Raw genomic sequence first — 22,428 nt, forward strand, 5'->3', positions numbered from 1 at the left:
AGGCCTGAGCTTGAGTGAAATAAGCAAGTGTCAGAATCATAAGCTTGGATACGTTTCCCCTGTAAAATGCCCACCGGAAACGACATTAACATTTTCCCTACGGATCTATGAAAGGCAAGCACGTCTGAAGAGTCGCGCCATCCAGACAACCACACTTAACTCCTGTGACATAGGCCGTAGGGTTTCATTCATTAAATGAGAATGTACTTGCGTGCTCAGCACACAGATTTTTCAGCATTTGCCGAGCAAGCGACGTTCCCTGCGCTTCCGCCCTCCCGCCAGCAGGGGACACCGCCCCGTCCGGCTCAGCGCCGGCTCTGCCCGGAAGTCCCGCCCCGGCCGGAAGTTGGAGTAGGAGCATCCAGGAAAATGGCAGTGTCCGCAAGTGCGGGCGTGACGGGCCGGCGTGGGCGAAGGGGGCGCGGGCGGCACGGACGCGGGGGCGCCGCCGGCCGGGGGGCGGCACGGAGGGGGCCCTGAAGCGGCTGAAGCTAGCGGTGGAGGAGTTCGTGCAGGCGACCTCCGAGGGTGAGACCCCCGGCGGCCCGGCCGGGCCCCGGGCGGAGGGGCGCTTGCGCCGGGGCGGGAGGAAAAGCCGCAGGGAGCTGAGGAAGGAGAAGCGGCACCTGAAGAAGGCGCGCCGGCTGCAGAGGACTGCGGACCCGGCGAAGGGCCCGGGCCCAGGCGGCGGCGGAGCCGAGGGAGCGAGCGGCCTTCGGGCGGAGGGGGCGGAAGGGGGGGCGGCCGGCGGTCCCCTCGTCGGGTCCCGGCGCCCCCGGCCGAGCCGCGACCTCCCCCGGCCAAGGGCGCCCGGGCCCGCCCCGAGACCAGGGGTCTCCCCGGGAGCACCAGACCCGCCGCCGCCGCCGCCCGGAAACGGGCCCTTCTGGCAGCCAACGAGGAGGAGGACCGGGAGATCCGGAAGCTGGAGCGGTGCCTCGGCCTGAACAAGCGCAGAAGGAAGGGCGACGGTGGCTCCGTGCCGCTTAGCTTTGCTCGCGATGGGCTCGACTACATCCTGGGAGCCCTGGGTCTGGGAGAACTGGCGGCTCGTACGAAGCCAGTAGTGAGGAGGAGGAGGATGTCGGACAGACTGTCCCCGAAAGTGACTTAGAGAGCGACACCGAGGACGAAAGGGAGGAGGAGGGGGTGGAGGAGGAGGAAGAAGAAGAAAAGAACAAGGTGGAATCGGGAGCGCACAGTGAGCAGGACGACGTGGAAGACATTAAGCCAAAAAAAGCGGCAGAGGGGAGAGCGAAGTGGAAAAGGGACAAAAAGAGAGTCCGTTTTGCAGAAGAAACGAGTGAAAATTCCTCTGAGGACGCGGGCACAGACGCAACAGATCAGGTATCGTGTGGACAACCTAAATTCTCCGGAATTTTCCCCGAAATAACGCGTGGTGGCCAGAGTGGGACAGAAGTGACATATTGATCTATTGGTAGTTGCTGAGCCAAGTGTGGGTAAATCGGGTTATTATGTCTATTATGTTTTTTAATTTCCGTAATGGAGAGTTAAGGGAGAAAACCTTTCTGGAGACTTTTATATCAGAAGCTTAATGGCCATTCCCACTGGTCGTCCCAAGATGATATCTTCAGCTTACTGCCTCAGTCTCTGAACCTGACTTTGAGTTCCCTCCCCCTGTGCTCTGTTCCCAGTGGGCCTCCATCGTTTTGGCAGGGTGGGGGGGGGGATGTCTCTAGCATCCCTGACTCACCTCTGCCCTCCCTAGTCCTTTTCCTGTCCCGCTGCTTCCAGAGTGAATCTTTAAAACATAAAGCTGATCTACAGCACCCCCTTCCACAAAGTCCTATGTTGAAGATCAAGTTCGGAACCCAGCACCCAGCAGTTGTCTTGGGGGAGGGGGCACCTCCGCGTGCACCTTGAAGGCAAGCATATGAGTGGAGTGCGTGCACTCTTCCTACGTGTCGCTGTCCCAGCGTTCAGTGCCTAACTAAATGCATTTCTCCCTCCTGCCTGCAGGGCCTGTCTTCATCTTCTCACCGTGTCTGTCTGTCCACGTAGACTCCCCTGGGCGTCTTTCCCCATCTTAAGTGTAGGAGCTAACACTCTCTCTCGTGTCTGTCCCCGGAACCTTAGCACCTGGCGCTCTGTGAGCAGTCTTTAACTGCTGTCGGTTCCTCTCTCAGGACTTGGTTTTTGGACTGTCCCTAACCGTTCTTTCACAGCCTGTTGAGGTATAATTGACACACTGTGAACCGATGGGTGTCTCAAGAGTAACAGTTTCTGTGTACATAAATGTGTTTTCTCCAACTAAGTTTGAGCTCCCTGACTGCAGGAATCATGCGTTACAAATGTTTGTCCCCTAAAGCCCTCACTTAGGTACCCAGAGAGTGTTGGTCAATGGTGATGATCTGTAACCTTCCCAGTTGATAATCTAGGAAATAGTGAGCAATGGATTGATTTTGATTTGGTCTTGTATACTTAGACACTAGTTTTGAACAAGTTTGAAGTTCTTTTCTTTTCTTTTTGAAGTTATTTTAGAACAGTCTCCCTCCAAAACCGGTGGTGCATTTAATTTCGGTGTTTGTATCCTGCTGTGCTGACCGTAAATTAAGCCCAAGCAGGTGTATGTAGACTGCGGAGCTCTGGTGGGCAGATGCCGGAGGGTCACGGCTAGTTCTGAAGAGTCACAGGGAAAAACAAGGGGACGAGATGTGCCGACACTAACGTCAGTGGCGACACCACCAGGCTGGGGAGTGGGGGGCTCAGGGCTCCCCACGGCATGCAGTACGTTACTGATGGTGATTAAGCAGCAGTGGTCAGTGGGCCAGCCCCTGCCACTCCGTGGGACTGTAATATGTAAACGTGAGCATAGAAGACGGAAAGGTGGAACTTGTTCAATGTAAAGTTTTTGTCATTTATTTCTGTCTTTTCAAGCAGAGTGTTTGCGAAAACGATGGAAAGTACGTCCCACCTCACGTGAGGCATGCTGAGGAGACAGTGAGTGGTCAGAAAAGGAGGGACTGGAAAGACTGAAGAGACACGTCCAAGGTCTCATCAACAGGTAACCTGGCAACGCTGTCACCCTGTGACATGAAAAGAGATCGTCTGTGTTCTGAGAATGTAGGAACTTTCCCAGCAATAACCCGTAAGCTGATCGACCACAACAGCCCCTCTCGGTTCCTGTCTTAGCGCAGCCAGATCTGTGCCTTGGAAAGCAGAATGTCCGCCTTTTCTGTTTGGTACTTTGAATCCTTCAGACTCTGAAAGCCACATGGTGGTTCTGAGAAGTCCCAGGACCGGGCCTGGCAGGACTGGGCCTCCCCCTGCACCGGCGCTCCTGGTCCGGAATGCGGGCTTCAGTCCCCTTGCTCGTGACTCGTGGTTGAGAGTGTGTGTGTTCTCTGCAGGGTCTCACGCAGGGAGCTCCAGGTCCTGCCCACAGTGAAGGCAGGACCCTCCCGGCACCCCACAGCTCTCTTGCTAGCCTTTGTGGTCACACCCAGTCCTCCCCCTGCACTCACTGCTTTGTTTTATTTTGTTTTTAAGTTTCTTAGTTTATTTTGAGAGAGAGGGAAAGATTGAGCAGGGGAGGGGCAGAGAGAGAGGAAGACACAGAATCCCAAGCAGGGTCCATCCATGCTGTCATGAGATCATGACCTGACCCGAAGTCAAGAGTTGGACACTTAACAGACTAAGCCACCCAGGAGCCCTCATTGCTTTGTTTTTAATTAAAAAAACAAACACGGTTTCCACGGTAATTCTGGAATTCTACCATACGTGCCATTTTAACGCTCGGGGGCAGCACAGGAATGGTGCATGATTTTCATGTACCTGTCCAGCCCTCCCCTCTGCCCAGGACACAGAGCAGCCTTTCCTCAGTGTAGGAGCGGAAATCGTTACGCTGGCCTCTGGCCCAAGGTGGAAACGGACTTCTTCCCAACAGTGCGTCCCCACGTGCTAAGTAAGGACAGCTCCCTGCCTGTGCCCAGGACGCTGGATCAGGGCAGCAGTGAAGCTCCCTCAGCATAGAGTCCGGGGTCTTCGAGTCCCGTGTATGCTTCCTGCAGGCAGGAAGACAGCGGTTAGGTCATTGCGGGCTCCCAGAGGATCGTGTGCCGTGTACGGATACGTGCGTTACCGGGGCCACGCAAAAGCTGTTTGTGGGTCAGACGGGCACGTGGATAGGGTGTAGAGTGGTACTGATGACTCTAATTTGTTTAAACGGACCTAGGGGCTCCTGGGTGGCGCAGTCGGTTAAGCGTCCGACTTCAGCCAGGTCACGATCTCGCGGTCCGCGAGTTCGAGCCCCGCATCGGGCTCTGGGCTGGTGGCTCAGAGCCTGGAGCTTGTTTCCGATTCTGTGTCTCCCTCTCTCTCTGCCCCTCCCCCGTTCATGCTCTGTCTCTCTCTGTCCCAAAAATAAATAAACGTTGAAAAAAAAAAATTTAAACGGACCTAGAAAGTAACTCCTGATGAGAAGCGTCATTGCCACTCTGCCTTCACAACTGCCTGCAGGTTGAGCGAGCCGAGCGTGGCCTCCATAAGCGGGCAGCTGGAGGAACTGTACATGGCCCACAGCAGGAAGGACATGAACGACACTCTGACGGGCGTCCTCCTGAGTGCCTGTGCCCCGGGCGCGGCCATGCCAGGCAGGCTGGTGATGGAGCACGTGCTCCTGCTCAGCGTCCTTCACCACACGGTCGGCGTGGAGGTAGGGTCCCTCTCCCTGCCTGATGGCCGTGGCCACACGGCTCCGGAAGGCAGGTGCTGCTTTGTCGCCACCGCGTCGTCCGAACCGCGTTCCCAAATACTTGGTTTCGTGTCGGGTCCGTTCTGATGGCCCCCGTCGCCGTTAGTTTGCTCGGGCCTGGCGTCTCGGACTTGCCTCCATCGTGCTCCCCGCTCTAACAGAGACTTGCCCCAGATGCTCGGAGCACGGCGGTCCGTGTGGTCTATCTGCTCAGGTGTTCGTACTGGGCGCAAGGCCACCAGACTGGGAGTGACGGCGGGTTTGATGATGTGAGGAGACGCGGGACGGGGCCAGGCTCGGAGCCCCCGGGGCCACCTGCGGGCAACCCGCAGGCGCGTCCTTGCCCCTGGCCCTCTGCCTTAGCCTCAGGGAGGCCGTGCGGTGACCGCTCCCGTTCTGAGAAGTCCTCTTGGGTCACCTCCTACGGTAAAGCCACAACCTTCCCAGGCAGCATTCCGTTTCCCACCTACTTAGAGAATCACCTACCAGAAGTAATCGTTTGTGTTGTAAGGGCCGTCCTCACATAAGACGCCGTGAGTCCCTTCTCTTCACGGTGAAGTGTGCTGGACTCCCTGGACGCCACTCCCGAGTGCCCTGTGTGTGCCGCGACGCGGTGCCCCCGGGGCTTTTCTAGTGCGCCCCAGGCCTCCCGGGGTTACACCGGTGCCCTTCGTAACCGGAAGGATTTAACGCAGACGGTAAGTGGAGTTCCGGTAACAGCCGTAGACCCCGAGCAGCCACAGCATGTAGGACCCCCTGGGTCGGACGACATGAGGCGGTGGGTCCCACGTGTCATTGAGACCCCCACGCACGGTATGGAGGACACCTGGAATGGCTCGTCCCCTGGGAGTCGTCACGATGCTTAGTGGACAGCGTCCGCTTCTGCCAGAGGTTGACCAGCTGTCCGGACTGGGTCCGTTAGCTTTTCTTTCAGTTCTTGAGAAGGACCTCCTCGCAGGAGTTCGTGGGAGAAGAGTCTGTCACAGATCCCTGCTGCCAGTTACTAAAAATAAAAGTCAGGTCTGTGCAGATTTGCTTTAAAATCTCCAAATCAGGAGCGCCTGGGTGGCTCAGTCGGTTGAGCATCCGAAGTCATGATCTTATGGTTCATGAGTTCGAGCCTGCATCGGGCTCTGTGTGGACAGCTCGGAGCCTGGAGCCTGCTTCGGAATCTATGTCTCCCTCTCTCTCTGCCCCTCCCCTGCTTTTGCTCTCTCAAAAATAAATAAACATTAAAATTTTTTTTTTTACATCTCTAAGTCAGAATTAAGGCATATTCTTAAGTAACTTTAGTCACATGAATGTTACTCATATTATAGTAAAGTTATGTTTTATTCTGAAGATATTAACTGGAATCTAAAATTTTGACAAATGTTGATATCATTCTGTTTGTGTGATTGAAGACATACTTAAATATGTTTTATGCCTGAATTTTTCTTGATGTCTGCAGAATTCTACTTTCTGTCTTGGATTATATTTGAACGTGATGTAGCATTCACCACGCGGTGCCCCTTCGGGGTCACCGTCACTGTCCCAGGCTGTCCTCCCTCGGCTGCTGTGTGGACACACCTCCCCACGGGCTCTGTGTCCCTGCTTCTCTTGCCCCCTCCAGCCTTAGCTGGAGCCGAGCTCAAGCTGCGTTAGAGTCTGTAACTTAGTAGCTGTCTATTTTCTGTGTTATTTCAAAAAGCACTAGACGTTTAAGTTCGTTGCAGGAGGAAGAAGGATCCCTGAGAAGAGCTTGCCAACATTGATTTTTGCATGTTTGCAGTGATATTTTTTCTGCCTTGTCCAGGTCGGTGCTCACTTTTTGGAGGCCGTGGTGAGGAGGTTTGACACCATCTACAAGAACGGAGGTGAAGACAGAGAGTGTGAGAACCTGTTCACTGTCATCGCCCATTTGTATAACTTCCACGTGGTGCAGTCTCTCCTTGTCTTTGACATTTTGAAAAAACTTATTGGAACTTTCACAGAAAAAGATATTGAACTGATCCTGTTAATGCTGAAAAACGTGGGCTTTTCATTGAGAAAAGATGATGCTTTGTCGCTTAAGGAACTAATCCTGGAGGCCCAGGCCAAAGCCAGCGAGGCAGGTGGCAAGTTCCGGGACCAGACGAGGGTACGAGTGCGTCACCTGGCCTGCTTCCTAAGTGCCTAACTGCTCACACTGACCAGAGCTTAAAATCAAGTATTTTGGGTAAAATTGCATTTAATTTCTTAGCGATCCCCGTTGTCTTCTGCCCCACCGGGTTTTGTGGTTTATCTTCAATAGGTGAATGGACTTTTTTCCTACTAAGAACTCAGGTATTTTGTGAATTTCAGAATCGGCTTAACATTTACCCACTGAGAAAACGTTTCCTGAGGAAGGCCATGTGGCTGGGGCTCAGGTGTCAGCCCTTGTGGACTTCGGCAGAGAGAAGGGATCGAGGGGAGCATTCCTGAGGGCGGGGCAGGAGGAAAGGGCTGAGGCTGGCCTCGGGAGGCTTGTAAACCTTTCAGGGACTTGGGATTTTATCCTAGAGGCACCTGAAGGGTTCTGAGTGTGCTAATGCCACTTTCACTACCCTGTAGAAAAGGGGGAGGTGGGGCGCCTGGGGGGCTCAGTCGGTTGAGCGTCCAACTTCGGCTGAGGTCGCAATCTGATGGTTTGTGAGCTCGAGCCCCGTGTCGGGCTCTGTGCTGACAGCTCAACCTGGCGTCTGCTTCAGATTCTGTGTCTTCCTCTCTCTCTGCCCCTCCCCTGCTTGTGCTCGGTCTCTCAAAAATAAAAAATGTAAAGAAAAGGGGGAGGTGGTCAGGGCAGGGAGACACCACTGCAGGGTCCGGTGGGGAGCGGCAGCATGGTCACAGCAGATGTGGGTTTAGGGGTTAGAAGTGGGTTGGAGGGGGAAGGCGAGTATGAAGGAAAGGAAGGGCCGGGGTCACCGCCAGTGGACAGCAGGACAGTAGGAGAGGAGACAGACGCAGGAGGGAAGGCTGGCCCACTTTGGGAGTCCTGAATGAAAGTGCTGGGTCAGCTATGAAGAGGTGTTGGCATCTGCTGGGCAGTGGACAGAGCCTGATGGTTTCAGAGGACCAGCATTCAGCTGGGCTGTTGAGGGAGGAGCGTGAGGAATCTCATCGGCCGGGTCCCAGAGTGTCCCGAGGAAGCACTTGTCCCTGGGTTGAACGCTCAGAGGTCAAGTTTAAGACAAAAGTCGCTGGAGGTGGGAAGTAGGCTCTGTGACCTGGGGCTGGGGGGGATGGGGAGTGCTCATATGGGTTTGGAGCTTCTTTCTGGGGGTGATAAATATGTCCGGAAATTGATCAGGATAGCTGCACTCCCCTGAATGTGCTCATACGGTTTTATGTGGATGAGTTTTATGGTGTGTGAATTACTCTCTCAATCAAAAGGTAGTATTGGGGGAAATCTCAGAGAAAGTTACGTGAAAAACTTTTTTACTCTTGCAACTTTTCTCTAATTATGACATTATTTCCGATTTAAAAGTTAGAAAAAGAAAAATACCAGGAATGGGGAAGACGTTAAAATGTAATGGAGAGAGAATAGCTAAGACTGTGGGGTTGGGAGGTGCAGGGGGCAGGTCAGAGGTGGTGGGGGTGGAGGAAAGAACGTGAGATCTTAGGGGGGTGGTTGGGTCCCAGAGGATGTCGGGTATTAAAACACGTAGTCCTGGGACGCCTGGGTGGCTCAGTCGGTTAAGCGTCTGACTTTGCCTCGGGTCATGATCTCATGGTTGGTGGGTTCCGGCCCCACGTCGGGCTCTGTGCTAACAGCTCGGAGCCTGGAGCCTGCTTTAGATTCTGTGTCTCCTTCTTTCTCTTCCCCTCCCCACCCCTTGTGCGCTCTCTCTCTCCTCTCTCCTTCAAAAATAAATAACATTTAAAAAAAAAAAAAAAAGGAAAACAACAAGAAAAAAAACTTGTAGTCCTGAGCAGGAGGGTCAGGTTAGTGGGGACCGTCTACCTGAGGACCAGGCTGGCTCACCGTCCGCGGTGTGCACAGCTGGGTTAGTTCTTTCCATCTCGGGTTTGCACTGTACGAAAGGACGCTTTTGTTTTCGTTTTTTTCCTTAAAGGTTCGGTTTATGCTGGAGACCATGCTGGCGCTGAAGAACAATGACCTGCGCAAGATCCCCGGCTACGACCCTGAGCCTGTGGAGAAGCTGAGGAAATTACAACGAGCTCTGGTGAGGCCCTTGGACTTCTTGCTTGTTCAGAGCTCCTGTGCCTGCCTGAACTCCTCGTGGAACCTGAGCTGTTAGGTGCCACATCCGGTCAGTAAGAGTTCAGGATCCTGGAAGGAAGCTTCGTGTTTCTGTGGTGAGACTCTCTGAGTGGTCTGTGTGCCGAGGCGTCCCTGTGACTTAAGCGTCCCCGACACTTAGCCTGTGGTGCTCCCCTCTGCGCGATAGAATTCTCCGATCGCTTTGAAAGAGGGCTCAGGCCACGGTCCCACCCAGACCAGTGAGGTCACACCCAGACCAGTGAGGTCACACCATGGGGTGGGAGTCGGCTGTTGAAGCTCCCCTAAGTTCTCCAGATGTGGGGCCACACCTGAGACCCACTGACCTCCCCCCCCAGCCAGGGGGTGCTTCGGCCCCGACTCTGGGCAGGTCCAGAATCACTGACTCGCAGACCCCAGGCACAGAGCGGTTCTCACCGCCAGCTCCGTGCAGCTGTCCTTGGGACCTGAGTGCAAGCGCCTTCCTGGCGTGACAACTCTCCAAACGGGGCAGTGTGAGAGTTCACGTCTCACTTTGGCATCATTCCAAACTGGTCAACTATCCCATTGGTTGGTGACCCATCACAATATTCACGAACCAGGGGCACCTGGTGGCTTAGTCAGTTGAATGTCTGACTTCGGTTCAGGTCACGATCTCACGGTCCGTGAGTTTGAGCCCCACGTCAGGCTCACTGCTGACAGCTCGGAGCCTGGAGCCTGTTTCAGATTCTGTGTCTCCCTTTCTCTCTGCCTGTCTTCCCCCCCCCCCCCCCCCCGCCAAGAATAAATAAACGTTAAAAAAAAAAAAAAAAAGAATTGGGCGCCTGGGTGGCTCAGTCGGTTAACTGTCTGACTTCGGCTCAGGTCATGATCTCATGGTCTGTGAGTTCGAGCCCCACGTCGGGCTCTGTGCTGACAGCTCGGAGCCTGGAGCCTGCTTGGGATCCTGTGTCTCCCTTTCTCTCTGTCCCTCCCGGTTCACACTATCTCTATCAAAAATAAAAAACATAAACAAAAAACAATACAAATCAGAAATCCCGTTATGAACAACAGGCAAAGCCAAGGGTGATAAAAGTACAGACTGAACCAGCTGAAGTGTTTTACAAGCTCCTTCTCTTCACTCAGGTGCGCGGCACCGGCTCAGGCACGGAAACCCAGCTCCGCATCTCCTGGGATGGCGTCCTGAATGCAGAGCAGACCGGGCGCTGGTGGATTGTGGGGTCCGCATGGAGCGGGGCCCCTATGATTGACAACAGCCAGCAGAAGGTCACAGAGAAGCGGCCCACGGGACGGTACGAGACCCCTGGGTTCATTCAGAAACCTTACAGAAACTTACCGTTTGCTGATAGAATTTAACTCCGTTTCTGTTGTTTCTCAAGTCCCTGAATACGTTATGTTAAGGACTCAAAGTTGAATGAGGGAAACACAAAGGCCGAACGCTCACGTTGCAGATACCAGACTTGAGATGCAGGCAGGGGTTTCCCGGGAGAGGTGGCTGCCGGTCCGTTAAGCTTGCATTTCAGATGGTCGGAAATCTTCATTTTCTTTGTATTTTATCATTAACTAAAGTTCACGTGTTACTCAGATTTCCTTCACTTCCCCCTAACACCCTTTGTCGTCCCAGGATCCCATGTCCTCCTTCATTGTCCTGGCTCTTCCGGCTGCGGCCACTTCTATCTAATTTATGTCATTATTGTCTAGACTGACAGATGGGGGTGCTCTGAGAAGTCCCCCAAATCAGGCAGTTTTTCTCCTCCTGTGGCCCTCTATGTCTCCTGCTGCCGTTCTCTCTTTGTGGGGCTCACTCAGGGGTAAAGATTTGGCACTCACACATACATATTTACGTATAACTCACAGTTAATCCTCTGTAAAGTCACAAAGACGTACATGTTATCTTTTAGAAACTTAGTAAAGACAGTGAATGAAATTCGCTTTTGCTTAAAACATGTGTGGTCTGTGTCTTAATTACCCCTCTTTCAGGTTAGCGGGAAGATACTAGAACTCGCCAGAAAGCAGAGAATGAACACTGATGTCAGGAGAAACATATTCTGCACAATAATGACAAGTGAAGATTTTTTGGACGCGTTTGAAAAGCTTCTGAAGTGAGTGTGTGTGTGAACACTTGGACGTGCAGTTTGCTGAGATGCTGTGGAAGGAAGCCGCACAGTTGAGGTCTACATCACGGGGTGGAGGGGTCAGAGCAGATGCGCTCGGGGCAGCCGGGCCGTCCCGCTCCTCCCCTGCCTGGCTCCAGGCGTCGCCGGCCGCCAGTGGTTCCAGAATGGAACATGTTCGATATATTTTGATTAAAAGTGTCGGGTGACCAACTGATTATTCTCAGTGACTGTTGGTTGTCGTAAATCACTTAGAATCTTCCTATCGAGGTTGTCTTTCTGATTTTTTCTAAATTAAAAACATCCTGGTGTAGTTTCTGTAATTGGTTGTGGTAAGACTCTTCAAGTGTCTGTGAACCCTTACAAAACCCTTCTCAGGAGACGTGATAGGAGTTAACTTTCCTTTATTTACTTCACACGGAATGGAACTCCCGGGTGCAAGGACAGGCCTGTCCGTGGCACCTGTCCTGTGACTTGCGCCTCCTCTCCTCAGCTCTCCTTTGCCCAAACTGCCCGGCAGGCTGTGCTCCTCTACACTTTCTTACTCATCACCATCTCTGTTCGCAGGCTTGGGCTCAAGGACCAACAGGAGAGGGAGATCGTTCACGTTCTCATGGATTGCTGCCTTCAGGAGAAAAGCTACAACCCCTTCTATGCGTTCCTGGCCGGCAAGTTCTGTGAACACGAGAGAAGGTTCCAGGTAACTCCGTCAGCAGGCCGCCCATAACCTCTGCTCCGCTCTGTCTTCCTGGACCTGGACCTTCTGTGTGACTCAGCCCAGCGGGCACAAGTACCCTGAGTCAGGGCCCAGCTGGGGCCACAGGGTATGCAGGGAACCGGTCCCACGGCCAGGCCCCTCTGGGGCAGAGCCAGGGGACATCGCTGAGGCAGAGTGATGGGGAAACGATTGCCATGCTGCCTTTCCCTGCCGCAGATGAGGGCGTCTGGCGGCCCACGTCTCTGGGGAGGGCCTCCTGGAGGCTGCACTGCACCGGCCTTTTTTCCTCCTTCTAACGTTTCTGCTGGTTTGAGGGAAAATGCTGTGCAAACCATGTGTGGGACAGGAGGGCGTGTCGCTCCTGGATTGTCCCGACTCACCTTGTAAGATGCTGCAGACACATGAGTAGTAGAGCGCCTTTGAGTCTATTCTAGCGACTTACACTAACAGTTTCTTGCATTTTGACTTTGTTCTTTTTTTTTTTTCAATCAAGCAGATGACTTTCCAGTTCAGCATATGGGATAAATTCCGGGACCTAGAAAACTTGCCAGCCACTAATGTCTCTAATTTGGTTCACCTGGTAGCCCACTTGTTGAAGACAAAGTCACTTCCACTCTCCATTTTAAAGGTTTGTATGACGTGTGGAATTGCTGAGAGCAGTGAAAGTAATAACACAATTGCTTTTGTTTGGTACCTCAAGAAAATGTGTCTCCTTAGATTCTGACTTAGCTGAAACATGTTTAATTTTATTTATTTTGAGAGAGAGTACATGTGTGCAAGCTGGGGAGGGGCAGAGAGAGAGGGAGAGAGAGAGATGGAGAATCCCAAGCAGGCTCCACGGCGTCAGCACAGAGCCCAGTGCTGGGCCCAGTCCCACAGCCGTGAGATCATGACCTGAGCCAAAATCAAGAGTCGGATGCTTAACCGCTGAGCCACCGAGGCGCCCCAGTTTGTTCCATTTTTTTTAATGTTTCTTCTGGGGAGAGAGAGCATGAGCAGGGGAGGGCCAGAAAGAGAGGAAGAGAATCCCAAGCAGGTTCCACACCAGCAGCACGGGGCCAGATGCGGAGCTCCGAGTCACAAACCGTGAGATCAAGACCTGAGCTAAAATCAGGAGTTGGACGTTCGCCCGACTCAGTCCCCGCCCCCGGCGGCCCTGAGAAGTGTGTTTATAACACCATAGCGCTGTGAGAAGTAGCCGGAGTCGCTCGCGGTGTGAGTGCACTCGGTAGAGGAAGGCACTGTTACGGTTTTGCTCCTCTCAGAGAATCTTGTCTGGAGTTTGGGTTCCCGCGCAGGCCCTAAAGATACAGCCGCACTGGCTGCTGTCGAGTCAGGAGGAGGACCGGGCGGCAGGGAGCTGGTGGGCTGCCGTGCGGGGCTTCCGCTGCTTCTCCCTTTGCGACGGATGGAGGGCGCCCCAGCCCTGCCCTGCTTCCGGGTCACGTCCGAGCCAGTGACGTGCAGGTGCCCCGATGTCTAGAGTGGACAGGGGAACCGAGAGAGGACGTGGAGTTTGAGGTGGCTACCGGGCCTGGGCATCCTAGAAACGTGGACGGTGAGGGAGCCTGAGGGCCAGAGAGGGTGTTCGTGGCCTGGACTCGTGCCTCCTGCTCCCTGACCCGCAGACAGACAGCCGCTGCAGTTTCCTGGTTGTGCTTACGTGCCCATCCACCAGGGCACCGAGGCAGGTCGACTGTGTCTCTTTCGGGTGTGGCATTAGGTTTAGGCCATGGTACTGAAAACCAGGCACGGAGCCTTCTACCACATTCCGAAAATGGGAGTAACGTGAAGTGAGGTGAGGACGTGCCTTCTCGTTGCCGGAGAGACCTTGCCTTCGGTTTGCTCGAGTTTTGAGCTCAGAATGGAGTAGGGTACGATGTCTCCCTGGATTCAGTGGAGCCTAGAGATGTCCTTGAAGCTTGTGCCGGGGTCCTCCCCTGGCCCCGTTCGCCGGGACCTCTCCGGTTCTCAGGTGTGCTGTTGAACTCTTACTGGGCCTGTATCTGCGGGTGTCACGTAATGTCATCTCACGTACCGAGTCCTGCACATGGACAGTACTGTCCTGTCCCCGTGCTGAGTATCCTTTTACAGTTCTTTGTGGTTAAGTCAGCATGAGTTTGAAACTCACGTTTCATACACGTTTATACCTGTAATTCTTTTTTTTTTTTTTAATTTTTTTTTTTCAACGTTTATTTATTTTTGGGACAGAGAGAGACAGAGCATGAGTGGGCGAGGGGCAGAGAGAGAGGGAGACACAGAATCGGAAACAGGCTCCAGGCTCTGAGCCATCAGCCCAGAGCCCGACGCGGGGCTCGAACTCACGGACCACGAGATCGTGACCTGGCTGAAGTCGGACGCTTAACCGACTGCGCCACCCAGGCGCCCCTATACCTGTAATTCTGTTCTCTGATTTCCTTCTGCACAGTTTTCTGTCGTGTGAGTGTAGCGAAAGTTACGTCTATTTCTCAGGGAGTATGTATACGTATATGTGAGCGGTTCTCCCCAGACCTAAACTTTGTATGTATGGTTTTAATTTGGGTGTGGTTTCTTTAAGGCAGGGAGATAAGTATGCTTCAGTTCTAGAATTCCTGATTCATCACTTTTGCGCCCATATAAACCCCCAGCGGCATGTTGCACTCGACGAGGGCGTGCAGGCTCCTGCCCTCAGTACGTAACAGGCCCGCGACCCCACCCTTGCTAACGGCTCTTCATAAAACTGGAAGTAGGTTACTTACAGGCGGCAGGTAATTTTTTTACTCTAATTATGTTTGGACATCATTGAAAGAAATGGACTAAATGCAATTTTTTCTCTCTGTCCTGACTCCTGTTAGGTAGTTGAATTCAGCGAATTGGATAAACCCAGAGTCCACTTTTTACGGAAAGTGTTATATATGCTGTTAATGGAAACTGAAGTTGAAGACCTGGCTTCAATTTTTGCAAGGTATGTGCCAGCTTGTTCTGTTCCAACAACACACTGCGTAATAAATTGTTTTCCGTTTTAGCCTTCAGCTCACATCTTACACGTTAGATTTGGGGAACACGATACCTGCCAGAGGCAAACTAATAACCTCTGACATGTAGAATAGGTTGTTAAGCTCTTACCTGAGAGTTCTGTTCTTTAAAAGCAGTTAGGTTGTGCCTCCCGACGGGAGATCCCGGAGCTGTGGTCTGGGAGCGGCCAGCTCATCGCTGACACACGTTTCTCCGACTCCTTTCCAGAGTGGCTGACAGCCCAAAGCTGGGCGTGTTGAGAGAAGGTCTGAAACTCTTCATCAGTCACTTCCTGGTGAAGAGCGTGCAGACGCACGCAAGTGCGGAGGAAGCCAGCGTGCTGAGAGAGAGGGCCGACCTCTCCACCAAGAGTTTGCAAGGCCAGGCTTCCCTGAGGATGTAGTCTGCCAAAGGACGGCAAGTGAGTGGTCATTTGTCTGAAAACGTCCCTTTTAAACCCAAAAGGCTTGTTACTCCACTGACCGTGTATAAAAGCCTGGTGGAGATATGCCACGATCTGTCGTATAATATACTGCATTTTAGCTAATTTTTTAATTTAAGGTTATATTGTACTTACGTTTTCACCCATTTTCACATATCTGTATATACAGTGGAGTTGGGAGAAGACGGAGGGAAGAACAGACAGACCCTAGACTTGTTCTCCGCGCCGCGAGACTGGGACGGGGGTGATGGTCTCTTTTAATAGACAAAGTAGGCCACTAGGGGGTGCAGTTACAAAGAAGTTGATGCGTGTTTTTATCTTCTTTATAATTGGTTAAATGTTCGAAAACCATCAGTTAAGTGTGGTACCTGATATCTGACTATTTCAAGTGTTGGGAATGCAGATGTTTTGGAAAAGTCAGCAGGTGACGTAAGCCTTGCAAATATCTGTATGACATGACGTGTGTGGAGCTTCCCGCCAGCACTTGGCCTAAAATTGTGACGTGGTGAAGGACGCTCTTCCTGTTTGTGTCTGTCACTTCTACTTATCAACTCCAGACGGCAAAGCACTTTGCTAAACAGCCTTGACGTCACCAGATAGTGGACACTTAGCAGGTGTGGCTTTTGAGCCTGGTTCTAGGAGGGACGCTGTGTGATGAGTGAACGTTTCTGCAGAAAAGACACCCCCGCTCACACGGCAAACTCCGGCCGATCCTCTGAAGAAGTGAGTGTCCTCGGAGGGCAAGTGTCTGTCGTTTCTCCAGCTCCTAGGATCTGCTCCACTGTCTTAAGTGCTGCAAACTTGACTTACACGTCACCTTCAGTTGTTGAAAAGTCACCAAAACGTGTGTGTAGACTAGTGTTTTATGTGCCATAAACCCACGTACCCCAGCAGCGCGCAGTCCTTCAGAGTGGTGCCCGTGGGAGGCTGCACGGGCCGAGCGAGGCCACTCCTGTGCAAACCCCCCTTTTGTCACAGACTTTCACACATCGTCTCCACGTGACCCGACAGCGGTTCGTGTCTGGAAGTCACCGCGCGAAGTCCCATGGGTCTCCGTGTGTCTCCGTGCACATCCCTAAACTAACAGTTTCAGTTTTGAGATGTGCAGGGAACACGGGAGACTTGGTGCTCTGGCCTCTCATGCTTGTCAGCCCCACAGTCAGCAGCCGCCCCGCAGCCCCGTGTCTCGCAGCCGGTTCTGAACCTGCACGACAAAGAAGCCTGTGTTAGGAGCGCGCTGAGCACCTCCACTCTACCGAGGGGCTTTTTCACAGAACGTCTGCTGGGTGGTGACCAGGCTGGACAAGGTCCGTTCCGCTCACGCCACCTGTCTGCGCACAGCGACCCGCATCCAGAGGTCTTGCTCCGAAGAGAAACGTGTCCGTCGAACTAAACTGTGTGCTTAACGCACAGTCGATCTGCGTTCGGTGCCAGCTCCTGCCTCCCGGAGGACGCCCGTAACTGACCTGAGGCCATTCTCTGTGGGGGCAGCTGCCAAGATTGAGAGAAGCTTCTCTGCAACAGAACGGTCCCCCCTCATCCATGACACGCGCCCCAGACCTCGGAGGTATGGATGAGCCCGAGCTGATGTTTCGTAGAAAATAAACTTGTGCAGGTTGAATCCCACTTTTGTATCGTCTTTTATTGTTAAAACAGTAAGAATGTCTCTTTTCCATGGAATATATTTATGACTTAATCCCCGATGTCTGAGTTGTTGAATTTATACTATGGCGGATTATCCGTAAATCTGTCCTTTTTAAGTATAAACGCCTTTTTTAACAAAATATGGGTTGTCACGTGTCAGTATGCTTTAAGTAAATGATTGTATCTTGACCAAAAGCTGTGAATTCAAATTTGCTTTAAATGTATAGGTCTTTTAAATGCAGTACAATAATCTGCCTTTGAAAACAATGCAGCCAGTGCTGGCTGTGAATTCTTGGACTTCTGGTGATGCAGTTTGAGAACTGCCATTGTATTGATGGAATTTATGAAAAGAAGCTGTCTTTAGGGAGTTTTGTCTTTTTTTTTTTTTTTTTTTTAAACGATCTTTACATCCAGCCTGAGGCTTGAACTCACAACCCCGCAATCAAGGGTTGGTTGCCTCTTCCACCGACGGAGTCCGCCAGGCGCCTGCACGGGATTTCATCTTCAAAGTAGAGACATAAGGAACAAACTTTTTAACGTATTCAAATGTGTAAATAAAAATATTTTTTGTATTTAGACTGCTTGTGAAGGTTTATTTTGAAAGAAGAGGTCTGCTGGTATACTAAGGTCTGCACCTTATCTTTCCATTTTTAGGAAATCTACTTAGCATATGGTTTAGACTCCGCCTGAAAAATACATGTGTCTCCCTCCCTCTGAGCCCAAAGACCGAGATAAGGCAAATGAGGCAAGATGTTAACCATTAGTTCTGGGTGAAGTTTATACAGACCAACTATTACATTCTTGCAACTGCTCCGTAAGGTTTAAATTGTTTTAAAACAGAATTTTGATAAGGCGTTCATAATGCAGATCTCATCCTCCAAAGTTCTAAAATACCCTGGTGTTTTTTTCACAAAATTAAGCTAACAAATCACCTTTGCCTCCTTTGTAAGCTGATCAGGCCTTACTGGGTAAAACAGTGATGCGTGTGTGTGGGGTTCCCTTGGACTTGGCGCCTGGGTTAGGAGGAGCCCGGGGCTGGTGGGGAGGCCCGGTTCACTCGCTGATCACGGTGAGCCGTGCTCGGAGCCTGCACGTGGGCCGGGTGGCAGTGGGCACAGTCCCGAGAGTTGAGCACCCTTCCCACCCTGCCACATGGGAGCGGGCGTTCGTGCTTCCTCTCCGTGGCTGGCTGGGTAGCGAGGCCCAGGGTCCTTTCCCGAACCGCTTGAGAGGAAGCTGCATCGTCACGTCCTGTTAGGCTAAGCGACTCTGTATTTCCTGTGAGCGCCTTCCAGTTGCCAGAGTCAGGGAGTGAACGTCGACGGGAGGCTAGGACGGCCGTCTGCGTGGGCCTTTCTGCTGTTCCCTGATGACCCAAGCTACACTCTCGTTCCCTTCTCCGCGCGTCCCGTCAGGAGAACGTGACGTCAGTCTGTCCTACCGATGACAGCGGGGGCTGATGGAGGCCACGTCGGCTGGGGTCCACACCGGCCAGCTGACCAGTCTGTAAGCAGGGCGGGGGAACCATGCTAACCTAGCATTGCATCCACAGTCACCCCACCGCCTGGGTGAGGCAGCAGTCACTTGCTGTCTGGGGTTCTCTGGGTCACGTTCACGAGCTCCTGGGCCGGTTCCGGGTCAAGCGAGAGGACCTTCCACCACGTGACCTGCCGGCCCTCCGGGGCTCCCGCCAGCATCTGATCCGCTCGCGGCACACCTCTCGCTGGAAATAGCAAGAGTGGCTTCTCTTTCCTGCACCGAAGGCTGAGATGCTGGGCGTCACAGGATACCTGCCTGACACTCAAGCTCTCCGCGGGGCCTCTGCAGTCCTTTCCTTGGCCTTGTCCCTCGTCCGGCTGCCCCGTCCCTGGACCCAGAGCATATCTTGTCATCGAGTCCCGTGAGCACAAATAGCATCCCTATCGCAGGGTCCTAGCGACGGGATGGCAGTGGTGTGCTTCAGGCGCGACCTGGTGTGGGACCCAGCAGCAGGGGGGATTCCTCTCGGATCTCACCCCCTTCGTGGCCCACCTCCCGCTCGGTGTTGTGTGCGTGGATGTGTTTGTTCGTGTGGCTGTGCTGTCTCTGACCTGCGTCTGCTCAAAGCCCCTTCTGAGGAGGTCCTGAGGGACACCGGAATTGTCGATTCCGTGAAGCACTTCCGGGGGGGCCTGCCCGGGCCGCCCTTCGGGCTGTAGTCTGAGTGCCGGGACCTTGAAGTGTGACCCAATGGCCCGATAGCGGAAGTGCTCCGGACCTGTGAGGGGGGGCAGCCAGCGATGCCCAGAGGGACAGGGATCCAGCGCTTTCTACAGGGAGCAGCTGAGAAGGGCACTCTGGGGACACTCGGGGCCACCAGGCACGGGTCCCTGAGCCCAGATCCCTGCTGTGGCCTGGCCAAGGACACGGCAGCAGTGCCACAGGTGTGCTCGGAGCCTGATCCTGAGTCCCTGTGTCCACACTGAGGAGGTGGGGGTTCGGTCAGTGATAGCAAACTATGGAAGGATTATTGGCAAGATTGAGTCGCTGAAGCTGGTTTCAAAGGCCTTGACGAATCAGGGCTCTGGACGGGCAGGGGGGTGTACTGGTCACAGACCAGGGGGCCGGTTCCTGTGACCTGCCCAGCCGGGCGTGCCGCACCAGGGTCAGGGCAGCAGCAGCCGGGGGCCCTTCTACAGACACTTGCGAGAGAGGGGGGTTTGACCTTTGGGGCCCTGGACCCCACAGAGGTCAGGGTCAGGGGCTCAGACACGCCACCTGGAGGCGGGAGCCGTGGCAGGGAGTCCGGTGACCCGAGCACGGAATTCTGGCGCTCTCAGCAGAGACCACAGGCAGCCAAGAGCCCCCTGAGACGCTCCTGACACATCCCCGAGCATGAAGGGTTGAGGACGCGCGAACAGGTGCATGTGTGGTGCTCGTGTGCATCGTGACAGACAGGGACACCAGAGGTCGGGGGGACTTGGGTTTTCTCAGAAAAGTCATCCAGGCGCAGAGATCTTTGCTTTCCCACCGGCGAGGTTTTGTATCCTGTGCCACACTGAGGACGCTGGCGGGAGGGGGCTGGCCACTGCGAGGTCGAGGTCACAAGAAGGTGACATTTATCTTGAGCACAGCAGGATAAATGATGAAAAGTTATGTTTGCGCGATAAGATGATGAAAGGGAAATCGGGCCCAGTGTCCAGTGCTCCAAGGGTGCAGAGGTGGAGTCAGGAGCAGGGAGGGCTGAGCGGGCTCGGGAAACATGCCGTGTGTGCCCATGGGCCACCGGGGCTGAGTGGTTTTGACCTTGAGTGTGTCCAAACAAGGATGTATGGGCCACTGACCTTCGAGGCTTATCAAGGCAACGCTTTCCCCCCCTTCCCCCGAAGCTTGCCCCCCCCCCCGTGCTCTCTTTCTCCCACGCGCCCTCCGCTCCGGCAGGGCCCTCCCCAGCCTGCAGCCCAGCCCGGTAGCCACCTGCACCTGCGCTCGAGAGCGCCCCTCGTGGGCAGCAGGAGGTACAAAACCAGGCCGGGGCTTGGCATTTTTTCTTCTCTCTAGAAAGTCATTTGTAGTGGACCATTCCCCTCGTTCTGCTTTGTCACAAGCGTTTCCAAAAAGAGGGCAAATCCTTCCACTTGTGTGTTGGGTTTGCCAGTTAACGTTTGCCGCCTTTGCCCTTTCTCTTCTTTATATATACGTCCACGTGCGTTTATACTCACCCCGTGTTGTGCTGGCGTCATTTGAAAACACACATCAGGGCACCCAACGCCTAAAGCATCAGCCTGTACCTCCACCAGCAGCCGCGGTGCCGTGAGCGCCCCGAGCGCAGGGACACTAGCGCGGCTCCAGACTCCCCAACACTCCAGCCAGTGTTCGAGCCTCCGGTGCTGAAGCGAATCTTCCAGAGCTGTTGTTTCCTACCCCAGGAGCACAGCCAAGGCCCGAACACTCCTCCTTGTCACTTCTTGTTTAAGGTAGGAGGGGTTCTCCCCTCCTCTCTGTTTCTTAAAAAAGTCCGTGACGCTGGGCTTTTGAAGAGGCCCAGCCAAGTGTTCCGCAGAATCCTGGATGTGCCTGCGAGCCGGGGGTAAACCCTTTGGGGGCAGCCCGCTGCTTGTGACCGCCAGTGCTAAGTTCCATCGCTCCATTAAGGTCAAGGCCACCGGGCTTGCAAAATGGTAAGCTTCTAATTCTGTCGTTCCTCCTACGTTATCAGCTGGCATTCTTATTTTGAAATGAGTCTTCCCAGTGGGGCCCCTGGCCGGCTCAGCCAGTAGAGCACGAGACTCTTGATCTCGGGGTTGGGAGTTCAAGCCCCACGTTGAATGTAGAAATTACTTAAATAAATAAAAAAAAAAAGGCACAAAACACGAGTCTTCGTACAGTCCTCTCCCCTTTCCCTGGAAGGATGAAACTCTACCCATTCTTAGTCTGCTGACGTAGTAACAAGCGATTCTCTGACTTGTGCATCTGAGCACATTATTACTGGCCGTGGCCGGTGCAAGACCCGCAAAGGTCATCAGGCTGGGGAGTGGGGTCCGAGGAGCATGGTCCTGCAGCCTCCCCAGCTTGGTGGCAGGGACCTGTCGTGAGTGAAGTCCCACCAGGTGGAGGGAAGCCCTGGGTGCACTGCCAAGCTTCCAGAACTCCCAGCTGCGTGGCCTTGAGTCTCCAGTATGATTACTGTTCGCGGTCCAGGGTCTAGGCCTGGAGCACAGTTTTGTCACATTGTGTGCTATTGGAAACAAACATCGGGCAGCCTGGGTGGCTCAGTCGGTTGGGTGGTCAACTTCAGCTCAGATCACCATTTCACCGCTCGTGAGTTCGAGCCCTGCATCGGGCTCTGTGCTGACAGCTCAGACCTGGAGGCTGCTCAGATTCCGTGTCTCCTTCTCCCTGCCCCTGCCCCTGCTCATGCTCTGTCTCTGTCTCTCTCAAAAATAAGTAAACTTTTTAAAAAATTAAAACATCGGGCGTCACAGTATGCAATCCCATTCTAACAAGGCAATGATGACCCTCTGTAGACATGCCGCCTGGTCGGTCCTAAGGTGTAGAAGGGACCAGGTGCGTCAGGCCCGGCCAGCCCGGCCACCAGCCCAACTCAAGGCCAGCCTCCTCCACTGACCGTCTTGGAACTGCTTTGCTTATGAACTCAATTTGCTATTTGTGTTTCTCTGATGTTCAGGTGGGTTTGTGAACACCTGTGATGACATCGGCGAGGTCTCTGGGACTTGGGACGGGTTCACCGGCAGCTCCTTAAGTCACACTCTTCTCATGTCTGCCTCATGCTGTCTGTTGAGTAGAGCAGGCAAGGTGACCAGCTGTCCCAGTTTGTCCAGGAATCCGGGGGGTTCTCAGGATGGAAACTTTTTTTTGTTTTTAACGTTTTTATTTATTTTTGAGACGGAGAGACAGAGCATGAACGGGGAGGGTCAGAGAGAGGGAGACACAGAATCTGAAACAGGCTCCAGGCTCTGAGCTGTCAGCACAGAGCCCGACGCGGGGCTCAAACTCACGGACCGCAAGATCGTGACCTGAGCCGAAGTCGGCCGCCCAACCGACTGAGCCACCCAGGCGCCCCAATTTATTTTTTAAATT

At 53.5% G+C, this 22,428-nt stretch overlaps 1 protein-coding gene across 1 annotated transcript; it reads left to right on the forward strand.

The window, feature by feature from the left end:
• Positions 1 to 369: 369 nt before the first annotated feature.
• NOM1 (nucleolar protein with MIF4G domain 1) lies at positions 370 to 17,426 on the forward strand. Its single transcript, XM_030297369.1, is given in 16 exon segments — positions 370 to 439; positions 442 to 734; positions 737 to 1,028; positions 1,031 to 1,347; positions 2,902 to 2,962; positions 2,965 to 3,025; positions 4,480 to 4,675; positions 6,510 to 6,833; positions 8,791 to 8,901; positions 10,062 to 10,213; positions 10,838 to 10,853; positions 10,917 to 11,038; positions 11,618 to 11,750; positions 12,265 to 12,396; positions 14,603 to 14,712; positions 14,991 to 17,426. Coding segments are annotated over 16 exon segments (2,565 nt in total). The 3' UTR covers positions 15,166 to 17,426.
• The last annotated feature ends 5,002 nt before the right edge of the window (positions 17,427 to 22,428 follow it).

This window comes from Lynx canadensis, chromosome A2, assembly GCF_007474595.2.
Source record: "Lynx canadensis isolate LIC74 chromosome A2, mLynCan4.pri.v2, whole genome shotgun sequence".
NCBI lineage: Eukaryota > Metazoa > Chordata > Mammalia > Carnivora > Felidae > Lynx > Lynx canadensis.